We start from the raw sequence: 27,416 nt of genomic DNA on the forward strand, positions 1-27,416 counted from the left end.
TTTGCTACCAGTTTTGCTATTGTGATTGTAAGACCTGGACAAAATTTGGAAGTTTGCTTGCAGGTAATGAAAAGAGTAAATAAGCTGAAGAGGGAGACATGAATGCAGAAATAACTCAGCTGGGTGAACAGCTGGAGCTGAATGTCAGACATACAACATGACCAGAGAATTGAGGCAAGAGTTAAATGTAAGGTGTTTTGGGCATGCAATGGAAAGAAACAAGGAATATGTCAGACAAAGAGTGCGACCTATGGGAGAACCATGAAAGGCAATAAATGGAAGTCTGAAATGGAGGTGAATGGATCCAGCAAAGGAAGACTTAAAGGAAAGCAGGATGAATGTATGAAGCTGACCTACACATCAGCTTCAACTGAGCAAAAAGGAAAGCAAATTCCCAGTGCAGGACACCGTTTGATGAACAGGTCAAAGCAGCGCTAACAAAAGGATTTTACACATCTATATCTTCCTTTCAAGTATTAATATAACGCAGTGCTAAAATACCCTGGGCTGTATGAGCATGTAATCAATGAAAGAGCGTGTAGAAAGAATGTGACCTTTTGACCCCTTAGAATAGGTTAAGGTTATAGCCATCTTTGAACTTGTCCAAGGTCTGTGTCCCAAGAATGTTCCCTGTGAATTTGAAGACGCTGGCAGTAATAGGACTGGACAGACAGATGGACGGATGGGGGCAAAGTCTTTGCAATACCCAATGGCCATATTTTGGCCTTGGGGAAAAATTCATGCACACCCTGATGCTGTGCTCCGTTTGTGCAGTTGGAAAAATGCAAGGTGATGGCATCCAAGAAGAAACCCCTGTGGCTGGAATTCTGTCCCATGCCATCGCCCACCAACCCCACACCTGTAGGAATAATCTTCAAACAGGGGGACGACCTCAGACAGGACATGCTGGTCATTCAGGTCAGATTCCCCCCTTAGTTAAGATACTGATTTTACTTGTTGGTGTGTGTATTTTACTTTTAGGAAAAGTGACTGATCTGATTTCTTTTGATGTTTTTTTAAATAGACATTGATAGTGATGGATTCTATCTGGCAGGAGAAATCTGTGAACCTCAACCTCGTTCCCTACGGCTGCATCTCCACAGGATACAATATAGGTATTGAACAAAAGTACTGTTGTTCCAACAGCATCTTGTCACCCAGTGGTAACTGGGGAAAACAACTGGAAATAGGGTTGTAACTGAAAAAGTGACTGAAATCACCACATGATGATGCAGTGTAACCAAAACCAGACGGGCAACTTTTAACCACAGCCTTGATGGAACCACTTCTGGCATGAACTTTCCAACTGGAGTTGCACTATTACGGTGCTTACCACAGCTCATGACCAAATGCTCCAACTCTAATCCAGGTCAAAATGAAAATAAAGAAAATGCTTTAAATATTTTCCTTTATATAATGAGTCTATAATGTAAAAACAATTTCACTTTCTGAAATACCTAACAAAAATATTGTACTTTTTCATGATATTATAATTTTGTAGATGTAATTTGTGCCTATCAGGTGTAGCAAACCAGATGGACACAAATGCAAGCTCACTAGACTTGGCAATGTTCAGATGGTTTAATAACAGGCAGGGATTCAGTACACAGGAGGTCCAGCAGCGAGGCAAAAGTAGCAAAAGGCGAGAGGCTGAGACGTGGTACAGTAAACAGGCACAGGACAAAAACACGGTGTAAGGGCTATCAGAGGCAAGGCAAAATCAAGGTCAAAAAAACAAGGTGGAGTCAAAACACATGCAGGCAAAAACAGAGCAAAGAACAGGGCTGGAAGTGTACAAAGACAACAATCTGGCGGTGAGACTGTGAGGGCTTAAATGACTTGTGGTGTAATCAGTGAAACAAGATGCAGATGTCAGTGAAAGTTCTGGACGGGGCGTGACCGGGGAAGACAAAGATTGTGCACAGTGCAAGAAAACACAGAGTGGAGTGATGGAAGAGACAAAGACACGTGAGCAGGTGCAAGAGCGGAAGTGGATGAAAACACTGAGCAGAAAGAATCATAGTGGGAGAGATGAGGACACAAGGGCTGGTGCAGGGGCAGTCAAATAAGAAGGGCAAAATCAGAAACCAAGGACAGAATGCAAAGCAACTATGACCGGGAATGTATTACGCATAAACATATGAACTGAAAAGTGAATCATCAGAATAAGAACAAAATTAAGATGGAAACAAATCATGACTGAAGGAAGAAATAAAAGATAATCAGGTGGCAAAACAACCTATATGCAAACAGAGACTAAAACCCAGTGACTACAAGCTAATGCAATAAATAAAACAAGATAACAGAAAATGACAGTGCCTCAACATAATCAGTCAGTGCCTCTGTCAAGAGTGAAAAAGAAACTGTTATTTTTATTGTACAGTGATTTTACTCAAGAAGGACCCTTTTTTTCACAGGTATGATTGAGATTGTGAGGAATGCAATGACTATTGCTGCAGTCCAAAGGTGCCATGGAGGAACCACCGGCAGCGTCAGAAATGATGCTCTGTTTGAGTGGCTCAAGTCAAAGTGTCCACTCCAGGAAATTGTGGAGTAACATGGGAAAGGTTTTAGTGCCGCTTGGACTATTACATGTTTTTCATTTATGAAGTAACATAATCATAATAACACAAGATGAAGGGACGATGACTGCAGGTATAGCTGGAATAAGCCGTTTAGAAATGGAGTGGATGGATGGATGGATGGATGGATGGATGGATGGATGGCATGGTGGATGGATGGATGGATGGATGGATGGATGGATGGATGGATGGATGGATGGATGGATGGATGGATGGATGGATGGATGGATGGATGATGTTTATCAATGCAGGTTGTGATTTGTATGATGGACTGCAGCCGACTGGGGTATTTTCTGTCTCCGTCCCTGATGATTTTTCCACTTTACCACTGAAACTGATGTGATAATCTGATTTAACTGCAGCACTATCAGACGGTGGAGAGATTTGTGAATCCTGTGCTGGTTACTGTGTGGCCACCTACGTACTAGGTATAGGAGATCGTCACAATGCAACATCATGATCACAGACCAAGGTCTGTTCAGAGAGTGAACCACCTACTAATTACTGTAACACAAATGTAACTTTCAGATTATGAGAGAATGCTGGACACAATAAAATATATTTAAGTGCATGTCAGGTGAAATAATTTATTCAAGTCTTATAGAAGCAGTGTTTTTGTATTTGGCTTTCTCACTCCTAGGCAACCTGTTTCACATTGACTTTGGCACATCTGGGCAACAGGAAGCACTTTCTTGGCACGTGAGCAGGGAGCGAGTGCCATTGTCCTCACACCTGACTTCCTATACGTCATGGCAGGGTCAAAGGACGCAGTAGCCTCTATTTCCAACGATCAAGGTGAGGAAAGACCTGGCTGATTGTCAGTGTCAGAAGATTATCACCTCATTTTCATTGAGGTGTTAATGTGAAAACACAACAGAACAATTTTTTTTAATGATCCAAGAGGATTTTGGAAATCGGAACAAGAAATATACACAGCTTTGATGGGATTCTATTATACGCATTACCACCTTGACCAAATGTTTTGCTATAGTATATATATGTTATTGTGGGCATGAAAATGAGGTGCTTTTGTGACGGGGGCACAAAAATGCGGAGTGACGGGGGGTCGGGGGCTTATGGTTAGAGTTAGGGGAGGGTAGACACTTCACGTTGGTTAGAGTTAGGAGAAGGGAAAATTATACATAGCAAAATTTTAAAAAATGTGTCACGAAAATGGGGCACTTTTCATGACGGGCATGAAAAAATGTGAGACTGGGCTGTGTTGTTGTTGTTGTTGTTCATATTTCATATCATTTGCAGTTTGATGGATTGCATCACTTGTGGACACGTTAGCTTTTGAACTGCTTTTGAAAATTTGGACTGATAAAAGTTTGTTCACCTTGTGTAGTACAGAAGAGTAACTAAAATCTGGAGTTAACAATTTTTTTAAAATTCAGTCCTTATCTCTAGTAATATCTGTAATCTTTACATAAAATAATAATATTCACAAACTGAATCTCCCATGCCAGTGATACATTTAATTGACATGGAAGAAAGTCGTCCCCGTGACAATCGTCTGTGATCACTGGCTAGAGCAGTGGTTCTCAGTGGTTTGACGAGTACCACCATAGAAATATTTGGCTTTCCAAGTGCCACCATTACCAACCAGAATTAAAATAATTCTATTCAACTCAGTTTTATTTATATAGCGCCAAACCACAACGTAGTCACAGGCACTTCCAAGGCTGAGGTCTAACCTTACCCCACCCCCTGAGCAAGCATGTTGGCAACAGTGGTGAGGAAAAACCTCTTGGAAGAATCCAAGTGTAGGGAAGCCAGGCACAGCGGATCAGAAATGTTGTTTTGTGGCAGCATAAGTACAGTTATGCATAGGTTTAGGTCATTCTATTGTGGATTTAATACAGCAAGTTATTGTTTATAAGGCTGTGTTATTTATGTCTCCCCAAGAGTAATTACAGGTGTTTAAAATCGGATTTTAAAATTTTTGAATTAGTGTCCGGGGCACAGTGAATCAACTTAGAATATAATGAAAAACACATGATTATAAAGGTTTCGTTAAAATTATTAATATATGCTTGATGCATATACAAACTATAATCCAGCAAACCAGCTATGTAATGTGTGAGTGTCTTATATAGTGAAATAAGTCCAGCTGTTTATATATACAAATTATAGAAATAATTCATGGAAAAATAAATGTATAAGCTTCAACAAGTAATATTTGTCATCCACTTGATACTGGGGCTTAGTAAATCACTTTCTAGACTGATTCATTGTGCCCCGGGTGCATGTGACACACAAGTCATGTTATCAAATAGCTGATAGTCTGGGAGAAGACATAACAATGCCTCATCAGATGGATGGGGTAGTCTCTAACCAATAACAATTTTTTGGGCCACCTTTCCTCTGTTGTGAGAAATAAATACAAAGACACTGACATCCACAAAATTTACTTTTGATAGGAAAAAAACTGACTTCGCTTGCCACTTATTTATTTATGTGTGTGCTGATTTATTTATTATGTGCCTTGCCGGAGTGTGCAAATTTCATTATGCCTGCATAATGACAATAAAGATCTTGATTGATTGATTGATTGATTGATTGACTTAGTTTTATCCTTAATGTATCCAAAAACAAAACACTAATTTATAAGGGGGATGTCTTTATACATAAAAATATGGCATAACTGCTGCAACTGTATTGTAGTTTTCCAGACAGTAGCTACTAATTCACTGTGCCCTGTGATTCACTGTGCCCCGGTTTTCCCTACAAAGAAACTAGGCTACCACAGAGCGGTTTGCACATCTTGACTCACCTACTGCATTGTGGAATGTTGGTTACATCACAACAGCTCAAAATAGCAGAAAGCAGTATGGATTACTATGGTTTATATCAGTTTAAACTGAAGTTGACGGCTTAAAGCATTTTTGTATTTGTCGTGGACGCCTGTGACATCCAGGACGTGTCCGGCAGTAAAGAATTGATTCCTCTCACATAGACAGCATTGGTTCAGAATCTGCAGTGCATTTTGACTTGATACCTGATCCGGGCCAGAGGTGTCGGGTTGAGTTTGGACAAATATTTGGAATTGATACTCGGGTTGAGTTGGGTTCAGTCCCGTCAGCACTGAATGTACCGAACTTCTGTGAAACGTTGATGTCATAGCCCTGTCTCTGTAAGCTCAGCCGCTCGTAATTAATCATATGTGCTGACGTGACTGAACCCAGAAAAATTCTATAAATTCACTGGGGTATGACTATACACCAGAAGGCTCTGGGAGGCGCCAGAGAGCACCAACAGGCAGGCTGTATATATTCATCTTGGTGCAGAGTCAGTATTAAAAGCATGAGAATGATAATTAATTGTTGCACATGTATTGACAACGACAGACCTTGTAGTTGTAAGTGTAACATAATAAGCTGTTTTAACCCCCAAAACGTGAATCAGCTGCAAATCGTGAATTATCTGCAAACTGTTAATTACACGCATCTAGGAGATTTACATCAATTTAGAATTGCCATCATGTTTGTTTCTTACAGCAGAGTCTGATTTGCAGCTCAGTGTGTATTCTGGTGTGTTTGGAGTGTTTGTATTTTTTTTTTCTCTCTGAAAAAAACAAATCTCAGTGACTTAGTGTACCACCAGAGGGAGCTCACGTACAGCAACACCATCCAGGTGCAGGTATTGTCAAAATAAATATAAAATAGTTAAGCTATCAGATTTACATAAATTACCATTTATGATGATTAAGTCTGATTCAGCTTCTGCAACTCTGTAACTCCGTGTCACGCTGTCGACGTGTGTGACAGTTTTGAAGTCTCCGTCTCTGGATTATGCTTTATTCTGGACTGTGTTCCTCAACAAGCTTTCTTTCTGCAATCATCACTTCCAATTCAAAGGTAACCTGTACAAGTTCCTCTTTTTTCTGACTCCGTGTTGTAAACTTGTGGACTTTTCTGATCCATTATTAATCAGCGTGAGCACTACAAAACTATTAAAATCTGAGAGGAAAGAGTGAAAACAGAAAAGTGTCAAATGACAGCCTTATGTGGTGTCTGATTTAATAGGTGCACGTCAAGCTGTGGGTCCAAGTCTTAGCACGTTGTGGGAAAAAAAAAAACGTCTGGGCTTTTGATCGGGTATATGACTCTGGTCCCACTTTACTTGAATCTGTGAGTGTCAGAGTGCTGAATTTTAGTTTTGTACCTGTTACTCTGCACCTCCAGACTGATCTGTCCGGTTACATAGAAGAGTTTATAATGGACATACATTGCGATCAGACAGGACATTGTATCCGATGTGAGCAAAAATCCATTAAACAAAATTGATTATATACGGTGTTTATTCAATGGAAAACTGTACAAAAGCATCCAGTTTATATGATAACAGTTTAGGTGAGTTTTACTGTACATGGGACTGAACATTAAATTTACCTCTCAAAGCTTTGACAATGAAGTTGCTTCCATCCCACATGGCTGACTTTATTTTCCCAAATGTTTCTTCTGTTCAGATCTGAAGGGAGTCTGTACATCTTGAAGCCCTGCTATGTCTATTTGTGCCTCCAAATGCACAGCAACCCGGCATTTTTCAGCGAATAATAAATAATAAATAACTGGATTTACATGCAGACAGATTAACAGTGAATGCTATTTTGACCCCAAGATGGCACCATGAGTCACATGACCGATTTTTGTTTGTTTGTTTGTTTTGACTCATCATGTCGCTACTCTCTGAATAAAAAGACTCTAACCAGTACCACAGGTTGAGAACGCATGGGGCTAGAGCATGTGTATCAAACCTGGAAACAGTATAAGCCCTGAAGCCCATTGGTGCCATTGGTGTTTATCCCAGGATTCCATAGCATAAAGTGGAATAGAGTCTATGATTCTCCTTGGATGGGACTCCAGTTTCACGCAGGTCACAACTTCAGTATCTCAAACATTTTGTGTCCTCTGCATTAATGATCATTATACAGTCTCATTATTTAATATACAAATAATGAATGTTTATGAGTTCAATGGTACGAATATTTCATGAGGTGAAAGCTGGAACATAACATTCAACAAGGCGAAGCCGAGTTGAAAGGTTTGTTTATGAACTGAGTGTTTTTGCAAGTTGATTGAGAACAGTTTTGGATTGGATTGGACTGCTATTTGATGTTTGTCTTGGACTGTTTGGAATTACACCAAAACGTAAGTCCCTTTTCTCTTGTTTATAAATTAATAAAATATCAAATGACAAGGATCTATTTTAGACGTTATATAAAACAAACAATTTTTTCTTTATTTGTGCAATGGTTCATGGGGTGAAAGATGAAATGTTCCATTCAACAAAGTGCATATTGAAAAAGTACCAGCAAACCTTGGACATGGGAACAGGTTAAAGTAAAATACTGAAATGTTAAAAATATAAATAATTGGAAATTCATTCTAATTAATAAAATGTTGAAAATCATTAAAATCTTTCACTCCCTAAAATGGGAGAGTAACATGTTCAGGTACGTTAAAGGATCTTGAGGATTGCACAACACGTATTCTCTCTACTTAGAATTTCCTGATTATTATTTATTCAGTGATTGCAACCACTGCCCCCTGCAACAATGACACAGCCAGTAGTTGTGCCTATGTCCTGAATGATCTGAAACATTTGTCGTTAATCCTTTTTACATTGAATAATCTAGTCCAGAGTAGACTTGCCTTCCCACATACAGTATATTTCTCTGACAACCAGTCAGGCTTCTTTTTCAACATCCAAGAATTCTGGGATCACACCAAATCATCAACAGTTTAGTGTAGCTAAGGCGATAATCCTCAATAGCCCCCTGAGGAACGTACTAGGAAGAGAGGTTTGTGGCTTAGAGAAGTGTTTTATTTTGGTTTTCTGAATGAATGTAGTTGTTGGTAATCACAAATGGTTTCCAGTGTAAAGACAAACACACTGACACTTCATACAGCTATCTGTAAGCAAAGTACAGTCATCAGCAAAGTGAAGGGTTTTCTTTCTAAAATCCCTTTGGCCCATACATTACTGCTACAACTTTTTGTCGATTTGTTTCCATTTTCAATTGATAATTTATTAGTAATAAGTATAATATCTAAATAATACACTATTGTTCAGAATATAGGATAACATCTATCATAAGACAACCCCTTTTTTCAATACATATTTTGGGAGGAGTGGGAGGAGGAAAGAGAATTATTTATCTATTTATTTTACAAAGAAAATGCTTTCATTTGACAATAATGCTAATAAAAGTAGATTTAAGGGCAGGCCCTCACTAATTGTTTCAGTCATGTATAGTGACACACAGCTGCTTTGAGGATCACAGAAAGCTTTTCTGGCTGTCTTCATTTTTACCCCTTAACGCCATCGTCGCATATATGCTACAATCTCTGACTCAAATATGCAACTTACCAAATCGACCTGTATGCCTGTTGTCGCAAATTTGCAACATACCATCATTATATTATAACATTATAACATAAAGTCATTACCAGAATACCCAATATTACTATCTAGTTTTTGTGCAAAAGTGAAATTAATAATCTCAACATTATTTACCATCTACTTAAAGGCAAAAACACACACAAAACATTTTTTATATACAGCTATAGAAATTCGGGCGTAAGGGGTTAATCATCTTTATGAGATTGCAAAATTCTCCCATTACACTCTCATACTGCATTGTGTGGCTGCTTGAGAGTTGTTTCATGACTCTGTTGCATATATCACTTTGAACTTAAAGTTTACATCATAACTTGTTCTGTTCAGGATGATCACTGTCTCTCTCTGCCATGCAGTACTCTAAGCTTGAAGGGCAACTCCTTCAGTTCTGGAAGGCACACTTGTTTCATGGGTACTTTTCGCCACCTGCTGTTGCAAATGTATATGATAAAACATCTAAATCCAGAATACAAGGCAACCCCATTTTGCAAACGTATCTAACAAATGTATTTGTATGGCAGCACGCTCACTTCGGGGAGGAATGTGAGGCATTATTTGTAAATCGCTTTGAGCATCTGATGCAAATGGAAAAGCGCTATATAAATGCAGTCCCTTTACATTTAACAGTCTGATATTCTGAACAACACAGGAATAGCTATTTGTATAAGTAGTGCTTCCCAAAAACAGCTGCTACAAAGTGACAACATTAACACATGGGAGCAACAGAAAATAAAATTCAAAACCTGTGATTAAAATAATGAACACAATAAAAAACAAACAAACCAAAAGACAACAAAGTAACTTTTCTATTTTAGGCAAATACTTTTCATGCATTATATATATATTTTTTAATAAAAACTCAATAGTTTCATTTTTCCTTTTGCTTTATCTCCATATTGCCTCTTTTGTTCATGTTCCCCTCCTCTGTGTCTGTTACAGGACACCTGCACCCAGGCATACCTCTCCCTGCGTTCCCACTCCCGCCTGCTGGTTACTCTTTTCTCCTCATGCTGCTCACTGGCATCCCAGAGCTGAGTGCTGCAGAGGGACATGCGATACCTACGGGAGGCGCTCCAGCAGGAACAAAGTGAGGCAGAGGCCAAGGAGCACTTCCTCCAGCAAATCACAGTCTGCGAGCAGCTGGTTGGACCGTACAAGCCAACTGGTGGATCCACATGTTGGCTGGCATCAAGTAGACTTTTGCAGCGTCTGTAATTAGCGGGAGCACTGCAGAGCGGGCGAGCTCAGTGACATCCTTTTATTTGTTAATTTTTTAAAAACTTGTTCAGAATACTTTGGGCTACAAATTTGATAATGTGAATTACTTATGAGATCAATAACTGCTATGAAGGTTTATTTCTTTGTTGTAGTGCAATGGCACCCTCTTCTGGTGAATTAGATGCAATTAACTTCTTGGCAGCCAGTGTTTTTTCTTTGTTTCCTCACTAGGTGTTGCACAAATGTAAGTGTGCAAGTTCAGATGTCTTGATGATGCACTGATTCTCAGCTGTCAGTGGATTCATGCTTCAGTCAGTTGTCATCAATCTGTCTCCTGATGTGTGTGTGAGCAGTCTACCAACACCTGGGCTCAGTTCTTGTCATACTACTGTTGGCTGTGTGTGTCCTTGTACAAGACACTTCATCAGCATTGGCTTTGTCCATTTGACTCTAAATGGTACTAGCCTGTAGAGGTGGGCGGATCGATCCTAATATCGATAATATCGATACCAACGCTGGTATTGATATTGAACAATCCTCATGTAAAAAGATCGATACTCAAGCTTTTTTCTCTCCCGCATGCATTGACTGCTGCGCACGCAGATTAATCAAAGTCTCCTCTCTGTCTGTAAGGGCAGCGCTGCGCTGTGTCACACAACATGGAGCAGCGCACCCTTGTATTGTGGTTTGTCAGCCCCCTACCTCAGGAGATTCTGATTTAAGTTGTGCTGAGTGATATTTTTTTAAACAAAAGTGTTGATTGTGATAATAAAGTATTTTGTTGTCATGTACAATGTTTGGCGAAATTCTATCCTAGGTCTTTTGGATCCTTTGGATCTATGAAGCTTAAATATGAAAACGTATCGGTGTCGGTATGGGTATCAATATCGGCAATACTGGGCCTGTATTTACTTGGTATCGGATCGATACCAAAATTCCCGGTATCGCCCACCGCTACTAGCCTGGCCGGGGAAGTAACATCTTGTCAAGGTGGATTAGAAGATTCTCTTCCACTTCTTGCTACGGAACCCGGGAATAATCACCTACACCAATGGGCCTGCAGAGCCTATATGGGACATACCTCCTCTTACAGAATGACCTTTGTTAAAAGGTCATTCTGTAAGAGTTTGACACCTCTGGTTTAAAATGTAATATTATAACAGGACAATTAACTGTAATATTATATGGTTTTGATGCTACGCGCGCTCTGATTGGCTTATTTCAAATCTGTTATTTTCCTATATCAGACTGGTTACCATGACAATCGGTCCAGAACATGTATTGCATTTGTTGCAACCAGAAAGCTAAAAACACGATTAGAAAAAAGGCAGACACGAACGTACTCCATAAATATCTAAACAGCATCGGAAAAAACACACAGACTGAAAGCTTTGACTTTATGCTTGGTTTGTGCTCTGATATGCACTGTGGGACCTTATATGTAAACAGGTATGTGTCTTTCCAAATCCTGTCCAATCAACTGAATTTACAACAGGTGGACTCCAATTAAGCTGTAGAAACATCTCAAGGATGATCAGTCGAAAGATGATGCATCTGAGCTTAATTTTGTGTTTCATGGTAAAAGCTGTGAATATTTATGTACCTGTGATTTCTTAGGGTTTATTATTATTATTATTTTCAATAAATTTGCACAACTTTCAAAAAAATGTTTTTCACAATGTCATTATGGGGTATCGTGTGTAGAATTCTGAGTGGAAAAGTGAATTTCATCCATTTTGTAATAAGACTAACATAACAAAATGTGGAAAAAGTAAAGCGCTGTGAATACTTTTCCAGATACACTGTAAACGTCCTTGGCAGGAATCTAAATACGTTACCAGTATTATGTATCCACATATTCACTTTTGCCCATGTTTTGTGCTAGTCTGGCTATTGTACTGACACGACTCCAGACAAGCAGCCTGTAATTTAGTGACATATCTATGTTTTGCATTGTTGTCCTTGACAGCAAAGTAACTGCAGCTCATCCTGAAGCTGCTTTTCCCAGGCTGTGGAAAAGCGTAGGCGTGTAGCCTGCAAAATGCTGCTACTGAGTTAATACACGAGTTCATCCCCTCCAGGTTATTGACACAGGAACTTAAAAACAATAACTATCTTGTAATACACCAAATCAATACGGCATATAATGAGGATAATCTGATTATATTTTGCTTAATATAGATGAAGTACGAGGTCTATTAGAAAGTATCCGACCTTATTATTTTTTCAAAAACCATATGGATTTGAATCACGTGTGATTACATCAGACATGCTTGAACCCTTGTGGGCATGCGAGAGTTTTTTCACGCCTTGTGGTTACGTCATTCGCCTGTGGGCAGTCTTGAGTGAGGAGTCGCCCACCCTCTCATCGATTGTTTTCATTGTTTAGGAATGGCTCAGAGACTGCTGCTTTGTTTGATCAAAATTTTTCAAAACTGTAAGGCACAACTGAGTGGACACCGTTCGATAAATTCAGCTGGTTTTCGGTAAAAATTTTAACGGCTGATGAGAGATTTTGGTCTGGTAGTGTCGCCGTAAGGACGGCCCACGGCGCCTGACGGCAATCTGCGCTTTGAGGCGGCAGCGTCTCGCCGTTTCAAATTGAAACTTCCACATTTCAGGCTCTGTTGACCCAGGAAGTCGTCAGAGAACAGAGAACTTTCAGAAGAAGTCGGCATGAGGAGTTTATTCGAACATTCCATTGTTAACGGACATTTTGTAATGAAAGAATGTGTGGGCAGAGTCGCATGTCGGGCCGGACCCGACCGCGGGGGGTCGCGACAGGAAAAACACCTCCGTTGGAAACCTTAACGCACAAGTTGGAACATGTCCAAGCTGTTAAACAATTTCTCAGTTACTCACTTGGTTGAAAGCCATCAAAGCCGCCTGAATTTTACAAATGGTTTTCAACACAGATGTGTTTTCCTGTCGCGGCGCACACAGATTTTGCGCACACGTCTTTCATTACAAAATGTCCTTAAACAGTGGAATGTCCGCATAAAGTCCTCATGCCGGCCTCTTCTGAATCTTCTCTGTTCTCTCACGACGTCCTGGGTGAATTAAGCCTTAAATTAGGATGTTTTCAGGTAGAAACAGGCCGACGACGGTGCCTGGAAGCGCTGCGCGACGTCCCGCTCCGTGGGAAGTCCTTACACCGACAGAAACACCCCATAATCTCTCATCAGCCATTAAACTTTTCACCGAAAACCAGCTTAATTTCTCGAATAGTGTCCACTCGGATACTCCTCACAGGTCCAGAAAAAATTTTGATAAAGCAAACGCGCGCCGTCTCGAGCAGCGTGTGAAACAAAGGAATTCAGCCGAGAGGGCTGAACCACATCTCACTCAAGGCCTGCCCACAGGGAAATGACGTCACCGACACGCGTGAAAAAACTCACGCATGCGCACGAGGGTTCAAGCATGATTGGTTGTCGGGTTTAGAATACTGTACCTTTGATAAGAGGAAGAGACAACCAGGCAATAAAACAAGTGAGAAGTGTTGTCGTGCGTTGCCTGTGCTGCTCCACAGCCTGTCCAGTGGATTTTTATTTTTATTTTATTTTATTTTTTAGCACTGTTGTTGTGCGTTACCTGTGCTGCTCCACAGCCTGTCCAGTGGATTTTTATTTTGTTTTAGCACTGTTGTTGTGCGTTACCTGTGCTGCTCCACAGCCTGTCTAGTGGATTTTTATTTTGTTTAGCACTGTTGTCGTGCGTTACCTGTGCTGCCTCCACAGCCTGTCTAGTGGATTTTTATTTTGTTTTAGCACTGTTGTTGTGCGTTACCTGTGCTGCTCCACAGCCTGTCTAGTGGATTTTTATTTTGTTTAGCACTGTTGTTGTGCGTTACCTGTGGCTGCTCCACAGCCTGTCTAGTGGATTTCTATTTGTTTTAGCACTGTTGTCGTGCGTTGCCTGTGCTGCTCCACAGCCTGTCCATGTGGATTTTATTTTATTTATTTTATTTTTAGCACTGTTGTTGTGCGTTACCTGGTGCTGCTCCACAGCCTGTCTAGTGGATTTTTATTTTATTTTAGCACTGTTGTCGTGCGTTACCGTGCTGCTCCACAGCCTGTCTAGTGGATTTTTTATTTTGTTTTAGCACTGTTGTCGTGCGTTGCCTGTGCTGCTCCACAGCCCTGTCCAGTGGATTTTTATTTTATTTATTTTATTTTTTAGCACTGTTGTTGTGCGTTACCTGTGCTGCTCCACAGCCTGTCTAGTGGATTTTTATTTTATTTTAGCCCTGTTGTCGTGCGTTACCTGTGCTGCTCCACAGCCTGTCTAGTGTCGGATTCCCTGTTTGGGAATCCGCTAGCTTAGCGTAGCTACTAGCTCTTAGCCGTTTTAGCATGGCGGCTTCTCCTGTCTCTCCCGTACTTTTCTGCTCTGGGTGTGAAATGTTTAGTTATTCCTCGGCCTCTTTTAGCAGTAACGGTACAATGTAATAAGTGCAGCTTATTCGTAGCTTTGGAGGCCAGGCTGGCGAATTGGAGGCTCGGCTCCGCACCGTGGAAAATTCTACAGCTAGCCAGGCCCCTGTAGTCGGTGCGGACCAAGGTAGCTTAGCCGCCGTTAGTTCCCCCCTGGCAGACCCCGTGCAGTCGGGAAGGCAGGCTGACTGGGTGACTGTGAGGAGGAAGCGTAGCCCTAAACAGAAGCCCCGTGTACACCGTCAACCCGTTCACATCTCTAACCGTTTTTCCCCACTCGACGATACACTCGCCGAGGATCAAACTCTGGTTATTGGCGACTCTGTTTTGAGAAATGTGAAGTTAGCGACACCAGCAACCATTGTCAATTGTCTTCCGGGGGCCAGAGCAGGCGACATCGAGGACATTTGAAATTGCTGGCTAAGGCTAAGCGTAAATTTGGTAAGATTGTAATTCACGTCGGCAGTAATGACACTCGGTTACGCCAATCGGAGGTCACTAAATTAACATTGAATCGGTGTGTAACTTTGCAAAAACAATGTCGGACTCTGTTGTTTTCTCTGGGCCCCTCCCCAATCAGACCGGGTAGTGACATGTTTAGCCGCATGTTCTCCTTGAATTGCTGGCTGTCTGGAGTGGTGTCCAAAAAATGAGGTGGGCTTCATTGATAATTGGCAAAGCTTCTGGGGAAAACCTGGTCTTGTTAGGAGAGACGGGCATCCATCCCACTTTAGAGGGAGCAGCTCTCATTTCTAGAAATCTGGCCAATTTTTGGGATCCTCCAAACTGTGACTGTCTAGCGTTGGGACCAGGAGGCAGAGCTGTGGTCTTATACACCTCTCTGCAGCTTCTCTCCCCCTGCCATCCCCCTATTACCCATCCCCGTAGAGACGGTGCCTGCTCCCAGACCACCAATAACTAGCAAAAATCTATTTAAGCATAAAAATTCAAAAAGAAAAAATAATATAGCACCTTCAATTGCACACCACAGACTAAAACAGTTAAATGTGGTCTATTAAACATTAGGTCTCTTTCTTCTAAGTCCCTGTTGGTAAATGATATAATAATGATCAACGTATTGATTTATTCTGCCTAACAGAAACTTGGTTACAGCAGGATGAATATGTTAGTTTAAATGAGTCAACACCCCGAGTCACACTAACTGTCAGAATGCTCGTAGCACGGGCCGGGCGGAGGATTAGCAGCAATCTTCCATTCCAGCTTATTAATTAATCAAAAACCTAGACAGAGCTTTAATTCATTTGAAAGCGTGTCTCTTAGTCTTGTCCATCCAAATTGGAAGTCCAAAAACCAGTTTTATTTGTTATTATCTATCGTCCACCTGGTCGTTACTGTGAGTTTCTCTGTGAATTTTCAGACCTTTTGTCTGACTTAGTGCTTAGCTCAGATAAGATAATTATAGTGGGCGATTTTAACATCCACACAGATGCTGAGAATGACAGCCTCAACACTGCATTAATCTATTATTAGACTCTATCGGCTTTGCTCAAAAAGTAAATGAGTCCACCCACCACTTTAATCAATATTTAGATCTTGTTCTGACTTATGGTATGGAAATAGAAGACTTACAGTATTCCCTGAAAACTCCCTTTTGTCTGATCATTTTTTAATAACATTACATTACCCTGATGGATACCCTGCAGTGGGAATAAGTCTCATTACACTAGAAGTCTTTCAGAAAGCGCTGTAACTAGGTTTAAGGATAGATTCCTTCTTATGTTCTCTAATTCATATACCAACACAGAGCAGAGTAGCTACCTAAACTCTGTAAGGGGAGTTTAGAGTATCTTGTCAATAGTTTTACATCCTCATTGAAGACACTTTGGATGCTGTAGCTCCTCTGAAAAAGAGAAGCTTAAAAATCAGAAGTGTCTGACTCCGTGGTATAACTCACAAACTCGTAGCTTAAAGCAGATAACCCGTAGTTGAGAGGAAATGGCGTCTCACTAATTTAGAAGATCTTCACTTAGCCTGGAAAAGAGTTTGTTGCTCTATAGAAAGCCCTTCGTGAAGCTAGGACATCTTTCTACTCATCACTAATTGAAGAAAATAAGCACAACCCCAGGTTTCTTTTCAGCACTGTAGCCAGGCTGACAAAGAGTCAGAGCTCTATTGAGCTGAGTATTCCATTAACTTTAACTAGTAATGACTTCATGACTTTCTTTGCTAACAAAATTTTGACTATTAGAGAAAAAATTACTCATAACCATCCCAAAGATGTATCGTTATCTTTGGCTGCTTTCAGTGATGCCGGTATTTGGTTAGACTCTTTCTCTCCGATTGTTCTGTCTGAGTTATTTTCATTAGTTACTTCATCCAAAACCATCAACATGCTTATTAGACCCCATTCCTGCCAGGCTGCTCAAGGAAGTCCTACCATTATTTAATGCTTCAATCTTAAATATGATCAATCTATCTTTGTTAGTTGGTTATGTACCACAGGCCTTTAAGGTGGCAGTAATTAAACCATTACTTAAAAAGCCATCACTTGACCCAGCTATCTTAGCTAATTATAGGCCAATCTCCAACCTTCCTTTTCTCTCAAAGATTCTTGAGAGGGTAGTTGTAAAACAGCTAACTGATCACCTGCAGAGGAATGGTCTATTTGAAGAGTTTCAGTCAGGTTTTAGAATTCATCATAGTACAGAAACAGCATTAGTGAAGGTTACAAATGATCTTCTTATGGCTTCGGACAGTGGACTTATCTCTGTGCTTGTTCTGTTGGACCTCAGTGCTGCTTTTGATACTGTTGACCATAAAATTTTATTACAGAGATTAGAGCATGTCATAGGTATTAAAGGCATTGCGCTGCGGTGGTTTGAATCATATTTGTCTAATAGATTACAGTTTGTTCATGTAAATGGGGAATCTTCTTCACAGACTAAAGTTAATTATGGAGTTCCACAAGGTTCTGTGCTAGGACCAATTTTATTCACTTTATACATGCTTCCCTTGGGCAGTATTATTAGACGGTATTGCTTAAATTTTCATTGTTACGCAGATGATACCCAGCTTTATCTATCCATGAAGCCAGAGGATACGCACCAATTAGCTAAACTGCAGGATTGTCTTACAGACATAAAGACATGGATGACCTCTAATTTCCTGCTTTTAAACTCAGATAAAACTGAAGTTATTGTACTTGGCCCCACAAATCTTAGAAGCATGGTGTCTAACCAGATCGTTACTCTGGATGGCATTTCCCTGATCTCTAGTAATACTGTGAGAAATCTTGGAGTTATTTTTGATCAGGATATGTCATTCAAAGCGCATATTAAACAAATATGTAGGACTGCCTTTTTGCATTTACGCAATATCTCTAAAATCAGAAAGGTCTTGTCTCAGAGTGATGCTGAAAAACTAATTCATGCATTTGTTTCCTCTAGGCTGGACTATTGTAATTCATTATTATCAGGTTGTCCTAAAAGTTCCCTAAAAAGCCTTCAGTTGGTTCAGAATGCTGCAGCTAGAGTACTGACGGGGACTAGCAGGAGAGAGCATATCTCACCCGTGTTGGCCTCCCTTCATTGGCTTCCTGTTAATGCTAGAATAGAATTTAAAATTCTTCTTCTTACTTATAAGGTTTTGAATAATCAGGTCCCATCTTATCTTAGGGACCTCGTAGTACCATATTACCCCATTAGAGCGCTTCGCTCTCAGACTGCGGGCTTACTTGTAGTTCCTAGGGTTTGTAAGAGTAGAATGGGAGGCAGAGCCTTCAGCTTTCAGGCTCCTCTCCTGTGGAACCAGCTCCCAATTCAGATCAGGGAGACAGATACCCTCTCTACTTTTAAGATTAGGCTTAAAACTTTCCTTTTCGCTAAGGCTTATAGTTAGGGCTGGATCGGGTGACCCTGGACCATCCCTTGGTTATGTTGCTTTAGACGTAGACTGTGTTTCATAATTATTGTATGGCCTTGCCTTGCAATGTGGAGCGCCTTGGGGCAACTGTTTGTTGTGATTTGGCGCTATACAAGAAAAAAGTTGATTGATTGATTGATTGATAGAATTCAATTTAAGCTCGCGAGGAGTGCAGTCAGGCTGTACACCAAAGCTACACTAAAGTCTGGCCTGCGCTCCCGCTCTTTTTATTTAGGACTTCCCTACATACATGGGCGGTACAGCTCCTGAGGGGAAGAGTGATAGCGCGTGAGCTGTTGCCGAAGAACTGCTGATTGCACAATACATTCAGGATGTTCAGAACCTTTTTAATCTTGGGCTCGGTTAAGATGTGTTTAAGACATCTAACGATTAATCACACTTCTTCTGACAAAAGAACTGATGTATCACAATCACACTGTGGTTGGAACATTCAATTCTCTATTCTTTATCTTACTGCCTCAGCTTCGGCTGCATCCTGCATGAGTCATCTTCACATGTCCTAAAAAGAGCTTAGCGTGCACACAGAGATACCACAACTTGCAGAAACACGTCATGTCACATATCTTAAGTAACCTTCACCCATCACATCAGTACAATACACTTTATCAGAGCAGAGAGAACTACATTCTACCAGAGCAGAGAACACAAAACATGCATGATAAAATAAAACAGTGTATCTACAGAATAACTCCAACATTTCCCCCCTGTTTATCATGCATTCCAACAGTATTACATCTTCACCTAAAAGTAAACAATTGTTACTAAGCAACCACTTCTTATTCAGATTTTCAGCTGCAGGGTCATTAAACAATGGTAAAAATACATTTACACTCGGGAGGTCTTATCGTTGGTGTTGAGGTCATCGTCAGGTTCACCATAATTACCTGGATCAGGGAACAGATGTGGAAGATAGTGGCCGTAGTCGTCTTCTTCATCAGTTTCATCATCGTCATCGCCTGGATGGTTACCCAGAAGGGGGTATGCCTGAGCTGAATCCTGTCTGGCTGGTGAGATAGCAGTGGTTATCATTCTATTGACTAGACCACGTAGACAAGGAATACAACAGCATCCACACAAGGTCAGAATTGCAGCAAAAACTGCTATAGATATAAGCGCAGAGGAGACCAAAGTGCGATACTTCCCAAACACGTCCAGCCACGAGTCCCAGAATTCGGCATTAATGCCGCTGTGATCCTTCATCTTCTTGTTCAGTGTCCGCAGGCCCTCAATGGCCTGGGTCAGGCTTCCATCGGCTGCTGTGTTGTTCGGTATGAATGTGCAACACTGTTCTCCAAACATTGCACAGACTCCTCCTTTCTCAGTGAGTAGCATGTCCAGGGCTATGCGGTTCTGGAAGGCCATCAGTGAGGTGGCTGCCAGTGGGAATGTACCACTTTAAAACCTTCCTCTGTCCAATTTCCCAATTTCTGCACGTTGTAGTGGATGTAGTTTATTCTGTCTACGTTCTTATTAATTGAGCACCACCAACAGATGGAGGATTCAAATCCAGCTGCTATCTGATCATGTTGGGAAAGTGTCAGTACACGGACCCACAACAGGGGGCGCAAATGAACGGACAATGGAGAAAGTCAAATAACAAGGCTTTACTGTTGTGAACGTGCACAACGAATACAACCAATCACGAAATGGACAACAGTCAATTCACAAAAGTGTCGTGTGGGCAGGCTCGAAGATAGGAGACGCCTCTCCAAGGTAAGACCGAACCACACGGCTTCCTCCGCCACAGGACCCCGGAAATACTGGAGCCGCCAAGTCCCGAACTCCCAGGTGGCCACTGCCTCCGCGTGTCGGACCTGGTACTGCTGGCGAGGAACAAAGAACAGTTAGATGGGGGCGCGTTGGCACCCAAGACTCCGAAACAGCAGGGAAGTTACCTCCACCTCTCGTTGGAACAGTAATCCACAAGCTATACACTAATCCAAAAGGATACACTCCGTCAGCTTTGATACGTTACCTCGTAGGTAGAACGATATCTCGGCAATGAGGTGGAGGTGCCGTCCTGCTGATATACCCCACAGATGATTGCCGTCAGCTGTCTCAGGTGATGGGTGACAGCTGTCACCGTAGCTGCTCACGTGAGGCGGCGGCGCCCTCTGGTGCCTGGAGCCCGCACTCCAGGCCGGGCGCCCTCTGGTGGTGGTGGGCCAGCAGTACCCTCCTCTTCAGCGGCCCACACAACAGATCAGCCAGTTTGTACTCATCAGGCACTCCTCTGGGGACTTCCTATTGCCTCAATATATGTCGGATCTCCCACTCCTTTCCAATCTCTTTTTACTCTATGCCAATTTCAGGCACCACAGACTTTAGGTGCGTCAGCAAGTCCTTGGCTTAAAATGGGAATGGCTTTTACTGGGAGGAGTAGGGGACACTAAAGCACAGTAGCCTGACACATTCCTAGGCAATCTGTCAAAAAATTCTATTATCTCCACACCACCACCACACGGTCACGTTCGGCTACTGGTACAAATGAACCGTTTATCTGTATTATTCGACTACACCACTTAGTCTCGTTCAGATTTCCCAGTGGTTTCCCTGTTCCGGGCAGTTTGATACAGGAGAAATTTCCCAAAGCTACCTTTTCTGAGAATATTGGTTTGTTTTTTACCGCATCCGCAACAGGGTAAATGTGGTCCCATACTGAACAATTGTGGTTTCGGTGTATTGTATTTTTCATTACCACCAATAGGCAGTCGTCCGATATCGCTGCTGGAATCACCTGTAAAATTGGTCGGGGCCCCATACATACTACCGCAATCCTGTTTTGTGGATTTTACTGCTTGCTCGCCATCAGGAGCCATTGTTATTTTGTCCGCTTAATTCCCGTAGTTACCAAAAACCAATCATCTGCTGACAGAGGCCCTTTATGCAGCGGGCCTGCTTGGCTCTTACAGACCCCGGTCCGGGGAGAAGGTCACCCAGTATTGTTTGATTTGTGGTGTCTCTGAGGGCATTTGGTATTTGGTGTCTTTGGGCATAGCAACAATCTTCCAGCAAGGATCATACCCCGCTTTGTATGCACACAGTGCAAACGTGTGACATACCGTTCGATTGGTCTGCTTATCTGGAAGTTTTAAACGAGTTTATTGTGAATGTCACTGTTTTGGTTCGGCCGCTGACTGTTAGGTTTGATATGATATTTTCCAATTATACGCGTCCGTCTGTCCACCCATAGGAATTTTGTGGCCAGGCGGTACGGGTAGCCATTCGTCAGAAAGGTATTTCCCCACCAATGACTGGCACGGGGAAAACCCGTAGTCATGTAGAAATCATAAGCCAGCCATTGTCCAGGATCACCAATCCAGCTATCTTGTCTGAGGGTCAAAAAGGGTATCTGTACAACATAATAGATCCTGGGTGTGGTGTAACAGGCATAAAACCATTGGTAGGATGTTTCCTGGTCTTCACAAGGATTTAGTCCGCATAGTATCTGCCTCCCATGATTGTAGCAGGTTACTCCTTTGAGGGTAACCACATATCGTTTAAACAGCGGCGGATTGAATTTCCACTTGTAGTTTCGTCTGTTCTGGTTGTGATGTTCTCTACTTTCCCAAAGAGTCAATTCCCTTTGTTCATTATGGTGTCCACACGTGCATTCCCCATATAGTGACTGTTATGGCTCCTAACACTAATGCCCAGCAGCACAATGCTGTTTTCATCCATATGGTGTATGGCGCGACATAGTTAGGATCTCCCTAAAGTCAGTGTCCTAAGTTTTCTGGTCAGTGGCTTGTAATTTCTTCTGCTGATTTTTGTGTCTGCCCTGGATCTTAACACCAGAGCCACACACTATTATCAGACTTGCTCACTTTCCGTACTTACACTGGGTTTACAGAGATCACTTTCTTACAATGTGTTAAATTATCCATGTTGTCTTTCTCCTATTTTTAAAGGCTGTGGGTGTAGTGAGCAGTACTTGGAATGGACCTTCCCACTTAGGTGAGTGCCAGTGTTTCCTCTTGATGCTTCTTATCAGTACCCAGTCTCCAGGTACCACTTTAGGGTCGTCCTGTGGAGAGATGGGATCATCAATGTTTGAGGTCCTGTCCTTTTGCTTTTCCAGCATCTTTCTCATATAATCAGCTAGGTTTGCTTCTTTTGGTATTTCCCATGGATTTCTGAACTGAGGTAATCTGTACGGTCGGCCAAAAGGGTCTCATATGGTGTTAATCCTGCTGTACTTGTGATGTTATATACATTTTACTAAGTCCAACGCACTGTGTCCATGTTCTGTTTGTTCTTCCATCGCCTTCTTAGCCTATTTTAATTGTCCCATTCATTCTTTCTACTAGTCCTGCGCTTTGCGGATGATATGCACAGTGGTTTTTAGGTTTATGCCAAAACAGTTGTCCAATGTTTCTCACAACTTGGTTTACAAAATGCGTCCATTGTCACTATATATTTTTTCTGGTATACATACCTAGGTACTATGTCTTTGCACAGTGCTTTTGCCACTGTTAATGCATCTGCATGTTTTGTGGGGAAGATCTCGACCCATTTGAAAATGCATCAATAATGACCAACAAAATTCTTTCCCTTCACTTTTGTTCAATTGAATATAATCCATGTGTATGGTCTGAAATGGATATTGTGGTTCAGGGAACTTTCCTCGTAGAGGTCTCAAATTCCCTTGCACGTTGTGTTTTGCACATATCATGCATGCTTTACAAAATTATTTTGAAAAATTATTAAATCCAAATGTTGTATACACTGTTTCGATTTGTTTAATCATCCCCCCTGTCGAGACATGGGAAACACCATGGCTTGAAATAGTTGCCCATTTATACAAATTTTTGGGCAACACAGGTTTGTTAAGGGGTCACATGTAGAGACCGTCCTGTTTTGACGGCTCCATGGTTTTTCCCATAATTTCCTCTCACTGTCCGGGCTTTGATTTGCATTCCTACCAGAGATCAGGTGTTACTTCAGTTGCTTTATCAATTGTAAGTGTGTTAGGATCAGCAACCACATGAAGATGGCCTTCAGCAGCAGCTTTTGCAGATTCATCAGCGAATGCATTACCTTGGGAAATAAGATCAATCCCTTTTGTATGCGCTGCACATTACAAATAGCCAATTGACTGGGTAGCTGGACTGCTTCTAATAATTTGGTGAGCAGAGTGGCATGTGTGACAGGCTTCCCTGTTGAAGTGACCATTCCACGATTTTTCCACTGTTGAGCGAACACATGCACCGTGGAAAATGCGTATTGGCTATCAGTATAGATTGTGGACAGATTGATCTCTGAAAATTTGGCAGGCTACGGTGAGAGCTACCAGTTCGGCCGCTTGTGCCGACATGTTAGCAGGTAGCTTGACAGCTTGTGTCACTACCGCGTACCCAGTCATCGTTTCTCCTAGATGATTTTTCTTTAAGGAGCTGTCCACAAATACCACTGTGCCCTCTGAAGAGATGTATCTTTTAAAATCGGGTCTGCATTTAGATACTCGTTGGGCTTCCTCCACACAGTCATGTGGTTCTCCTCCACTGGGATGGGCAAGAGTGTGGCAGGATTTAATGTTGGCAGCGTTCAATAGTCAAATGGGGTGAGATAGGAGCGTAGCCATACAAGAAAGATGACGTGCTGGAGACAGAAATGTCATATTTGTTTGTAGCAGCAATGCTGACACTGCATGGGGTACTTTAGTATTAATGAATGGAAAAGCACAACTCCAGCAGAACTCTCTATAGCCATAGAGGGCTGCTATTACTGCACGTACGCACGGAGGAAGTGCACAAGCACTCTGTCTAAATTTGGAAGAATAGTAGGCACCGGGCGAAGCCTTTCTCCATATTGCTGCGTCAATACAGAAGTCATAAAATGACCTTTGCAATCGACAGTTTTGAAACAAATGGTTTGTCATAATTTGGTAGGGCTAGAGCCGAGCTAGACACCAGACTTTGTTTGATTTGCACAAATGCCCGCTTCCGCCTCTGGGTGCCACTTCAATGCTGTTGACATGGATATACTTTCGTCATACATTAATTTCAAGAGAGGAGACGTAATTTGCGCATAATCTGGAATCCAGCTACGGCAGTAGCCAGTGATGCCTAAAAAGGACATCATCTGCTTTTTGTCAATGGCTTGGGTGCCTGGAGAATAGCCGCTTCCTGTCTTGAACAATAGTGCGTCCTTGTGCACTCAATTCATGTCCCAAATACTTTACTGTCGGGGACCACAACTGTAATTTGTTCTTGCTGACCTTATGTCCTTCCCTGGCTAGGTGATGTAAGGTGGCCAAAGTGTCTGTGATGCAGATATCTTTGTCATGAGAGGCTATCAGAATGTCGTCTACGTACAAGAAAATCTGGCTACCACCTGGTGGTACAAATTTGGCCATACTAGCTGACATTACTTGCGAATAAATGGTTGGGCTTTCAGCATATCCTTGTGGCAATCGTGTGTATGTATACCTTTGTCCTGCGTATGTGAAAGTGAACCAGAACTGGCTGTCTGGATCAACCGGGACAGAAAAGAAAGCATTACTAATATCAACGACAGTAAATACTTTAGCATCTGGTCGCAACAAATTTAACAACGTGTACGGATCCGGGACACAAGGAGCTCTTTGAACAACAGCATTGTTGACAGCTTGTAGGTCTTGCACCATTCTCCAACCTATGGAGGGAGGAGCCTTTTTAACCGGAAGATAGGTGTGTTACATGGTGAATCGGGGCAGGGGATCAAGACTCCTGCCTTCAATAGATCTTGTATTAACCGGTTGGATCCCTTCCGTCGCTCGGGTCTCAAAGGGTACTGCCGGACACATGGGCGATATTCCGTTTTTGGTCTAATTTGCACTGGTAGGACTCCTTTTACTAGCCCTACATCAGAGGGTCCTTGGACCAGAGGGTAGGTGGAATTTCCACCAACCTCTGCTCATCCTCTGATTCAATAAATATGATCATGCTGTCTGTTAGGATTATCGCAATGGTCAACACTACTCCCTGCTTCCAAATCCGTTCTATGGAGAAGGAGTACACAGAATAGACCGGTGGAAGGACTGAAAATTCTCCACTCCCTGGATGGGATTCAACCCAATCGGTTGCATTTATGCCCTCTTTGACCATAAACCCTAGGCTTTGCCAAGTCACGAGATATGGTTTGAAGAGGGACACATGGAAGGGAGTACCAGTCCTATGTAATCTCTGAATTTCTGGAGGAACATGAGAGACCGCAATTGCAGCTCTATTTTTCCCATCATGGTAAATACAGTCTGTTACTGCAGATGTTGGGGTTACTTCCTCCAAGAGGCTCTCATAGTTACCGTCCGTGTCCTGGAGTACCCTTGTACCACAATGTGACATGGAGATCTTCGCGTTCATGTGTTTGTTCAGGATGAGACAACAATGTTTTAGCAAACAACAGAACAGATGCACCAAAGAGGTGGGGCTAGCATCTCGTAGTTTCAGAAAATAATAATAGTAGTCAGTTTAGGGCGTAATTTGAGCCTAAAGTAAAGACCTGCGCTGATGTTGTCTTTTACCTCGCAACAGTCCATTGTCCGACACTAGAGACAGTCCCAATGCAGTTAGACCAGCTCGTCCGAGAAGATTAACCGACATTGGGGCATCATCAATACAGAGATTCACATGACTTCCTTCTGGGTCCCGAATCCACACGGGTTGGGACCAGGGACAGCACATGTCTTCCATTGGCTGCTCTTACCCAAAATTTTCATCACTGGGCTGTAACCCTACCGGCCATGAGCACATGTTGTTTTACATGCTCCCGATCGCATAGGAAAACAACATGCTTCCCATTCATCATTAAAGTCACTTCCGGTTTAGGTACATCACTCATGCAGCAGATCTTGAGGTTTAGATCTGCCTCAGGGACTAAAGGTCCCGTTGATGTTGCTTGTCGGGGCGGTTAGTCATTGCGGATTCTGTGTTCTTGTGGGCAGTCCTTGGCGAAATGTCCTAATTTGCCGCAAACCCAACACTCATTTGACCTTCCAGCCCAGGGCTTTGGGGGAGCTGACTGGCCTTGGCCCTGCCAATTTCCTTGCCTGTCCTGCTTCCATTGCCTCTGTGGGTTTGATTGAAAACGTCCTCGGGGTGGGCCTCTAAAACGGCCCCGCCCACGAGGTGGTCCGAATTTTCTGCCTTGAAAAAAAGACTTGGCCTTCCTGCCATTCAGACTCATCAGAATAGAAGGTAGTCACCTGTTTCCTTTTTGGGGCTGCCTTTTTTGTTTTCAGATTTCTTTCTGCGTGTATGGCGTGGTCTACATACTCTTGTAACCCAGCTGTTGGGAGCGTTATCATGTGTTTGTCTACCATGCTCGGATATCTTGATCTGGAGTTGGCATGGAGTGCATTTTTCAATTGTTGTTCATACACGCTATCATTTTTCAGTGGTAGAAGACCACTGTGCACTTTAAAAACTTTTTTCCATTCGATGTCGATAGTCTTCGAATGGTTCATCATCTTTCTGTTTTGTGCGATTTATTTCTGTGTAATTTGACTTCTGCTGGTATTTCTGCTTAATTCTCAGCAGTAGTGCGGCCAATCGATCTTCCAATTCCTGACTATCATGGGCTAATGGAGTGTGGTCTGCCTCTGCAGGATCCCAATCTCCTTTTACATCAGCCCATCCTTTGTCACAGTTGCCATTATGACTTGTTGAACTTCATCCCCTCTAAGATTGTAGGATTTAACCAAAGCGGTTATGTCAATAATGTACGGGCTACATCTTCTCGTGGGGAGTTACACCTTCCACAGCTGCCTTAACGTCTGCTTGTGTCCAAGTTCGGTACACAAGAATAGTTCTTGGTCCTGACGTATGTGGATTTGCCACATGAATCATTGGATAGACTCCTGATCCACCTGGTTCCTGATCAGCCGGTGGGGCTG

General features: G+C 42.1%; 1 protein-coding gene across 1 annotated transcript; it reads left to right on the forward strand.

Annotated features, from left to right (window-relative positions):
- Positions 1–605: 605 nt before the first annotated feature.
- Positions 606–3,253, forward strand: LOC117512167 (phosphatidylinositol 4,5-bisphosphate 3-kinase catalytic subunit gamma isoform-like). The gene is made up of 5 exons (XM_034172148.1): positions 606–918; positions 1,025–1,115; positions 2,418–2,548; positions 2,945–3,054; positions 3,223–3,253. Exons 1-4 carry the CDS (start codon positions 793–795, stop codon positions 3,008–3,010), a joined length of 414 nt encoding a protein of 137 aa, XP_034028039.1. The 5' UTR covers positions 606–792; the 3' UTR covers positions 3,011–3,054; positions 3,223–3,253.
- Positions 3,254–27,416: the final 24,163 nt, after the last annotated feature.

This window comes from Thalassophryne amazonica, chromosome 6 (genome assembly GCF_902500255.1).
Source record: "Thalassophryne amazonica chromosome 6, fThaAma1.1, whole genome shotgun sequence".
Lineage (NCBI taxonomy): Eukaryota > Metazoa > Chordata > Actinopteri > Batrachoidiformes > Batrachoididae > Thalassophryne > Thalassophryne amazonica.

Coding starts and splice junctions, on each gene's coding strand:
- LOC117512167 (XM_034172148.1), top strand. CDS start 793: ATGGCATCCAAGAAGAAACCCCTGTGGCTGGAATTCTGTCCCATGCCA. Junction 1,116..2,417: donor CTCCACAGGATACAATATAG/GTATTGAACAAA, acceptor TTTTTTTCACAG/GTATGATTGAGATTGTGAGG. Junction 2,549..2,944: donor AGTGTCCACTCCAGGAAATT/GTGGAGTAACAT, acceptor ATTTAACTGCAG/CACTATCAGACGGTGGAGAG.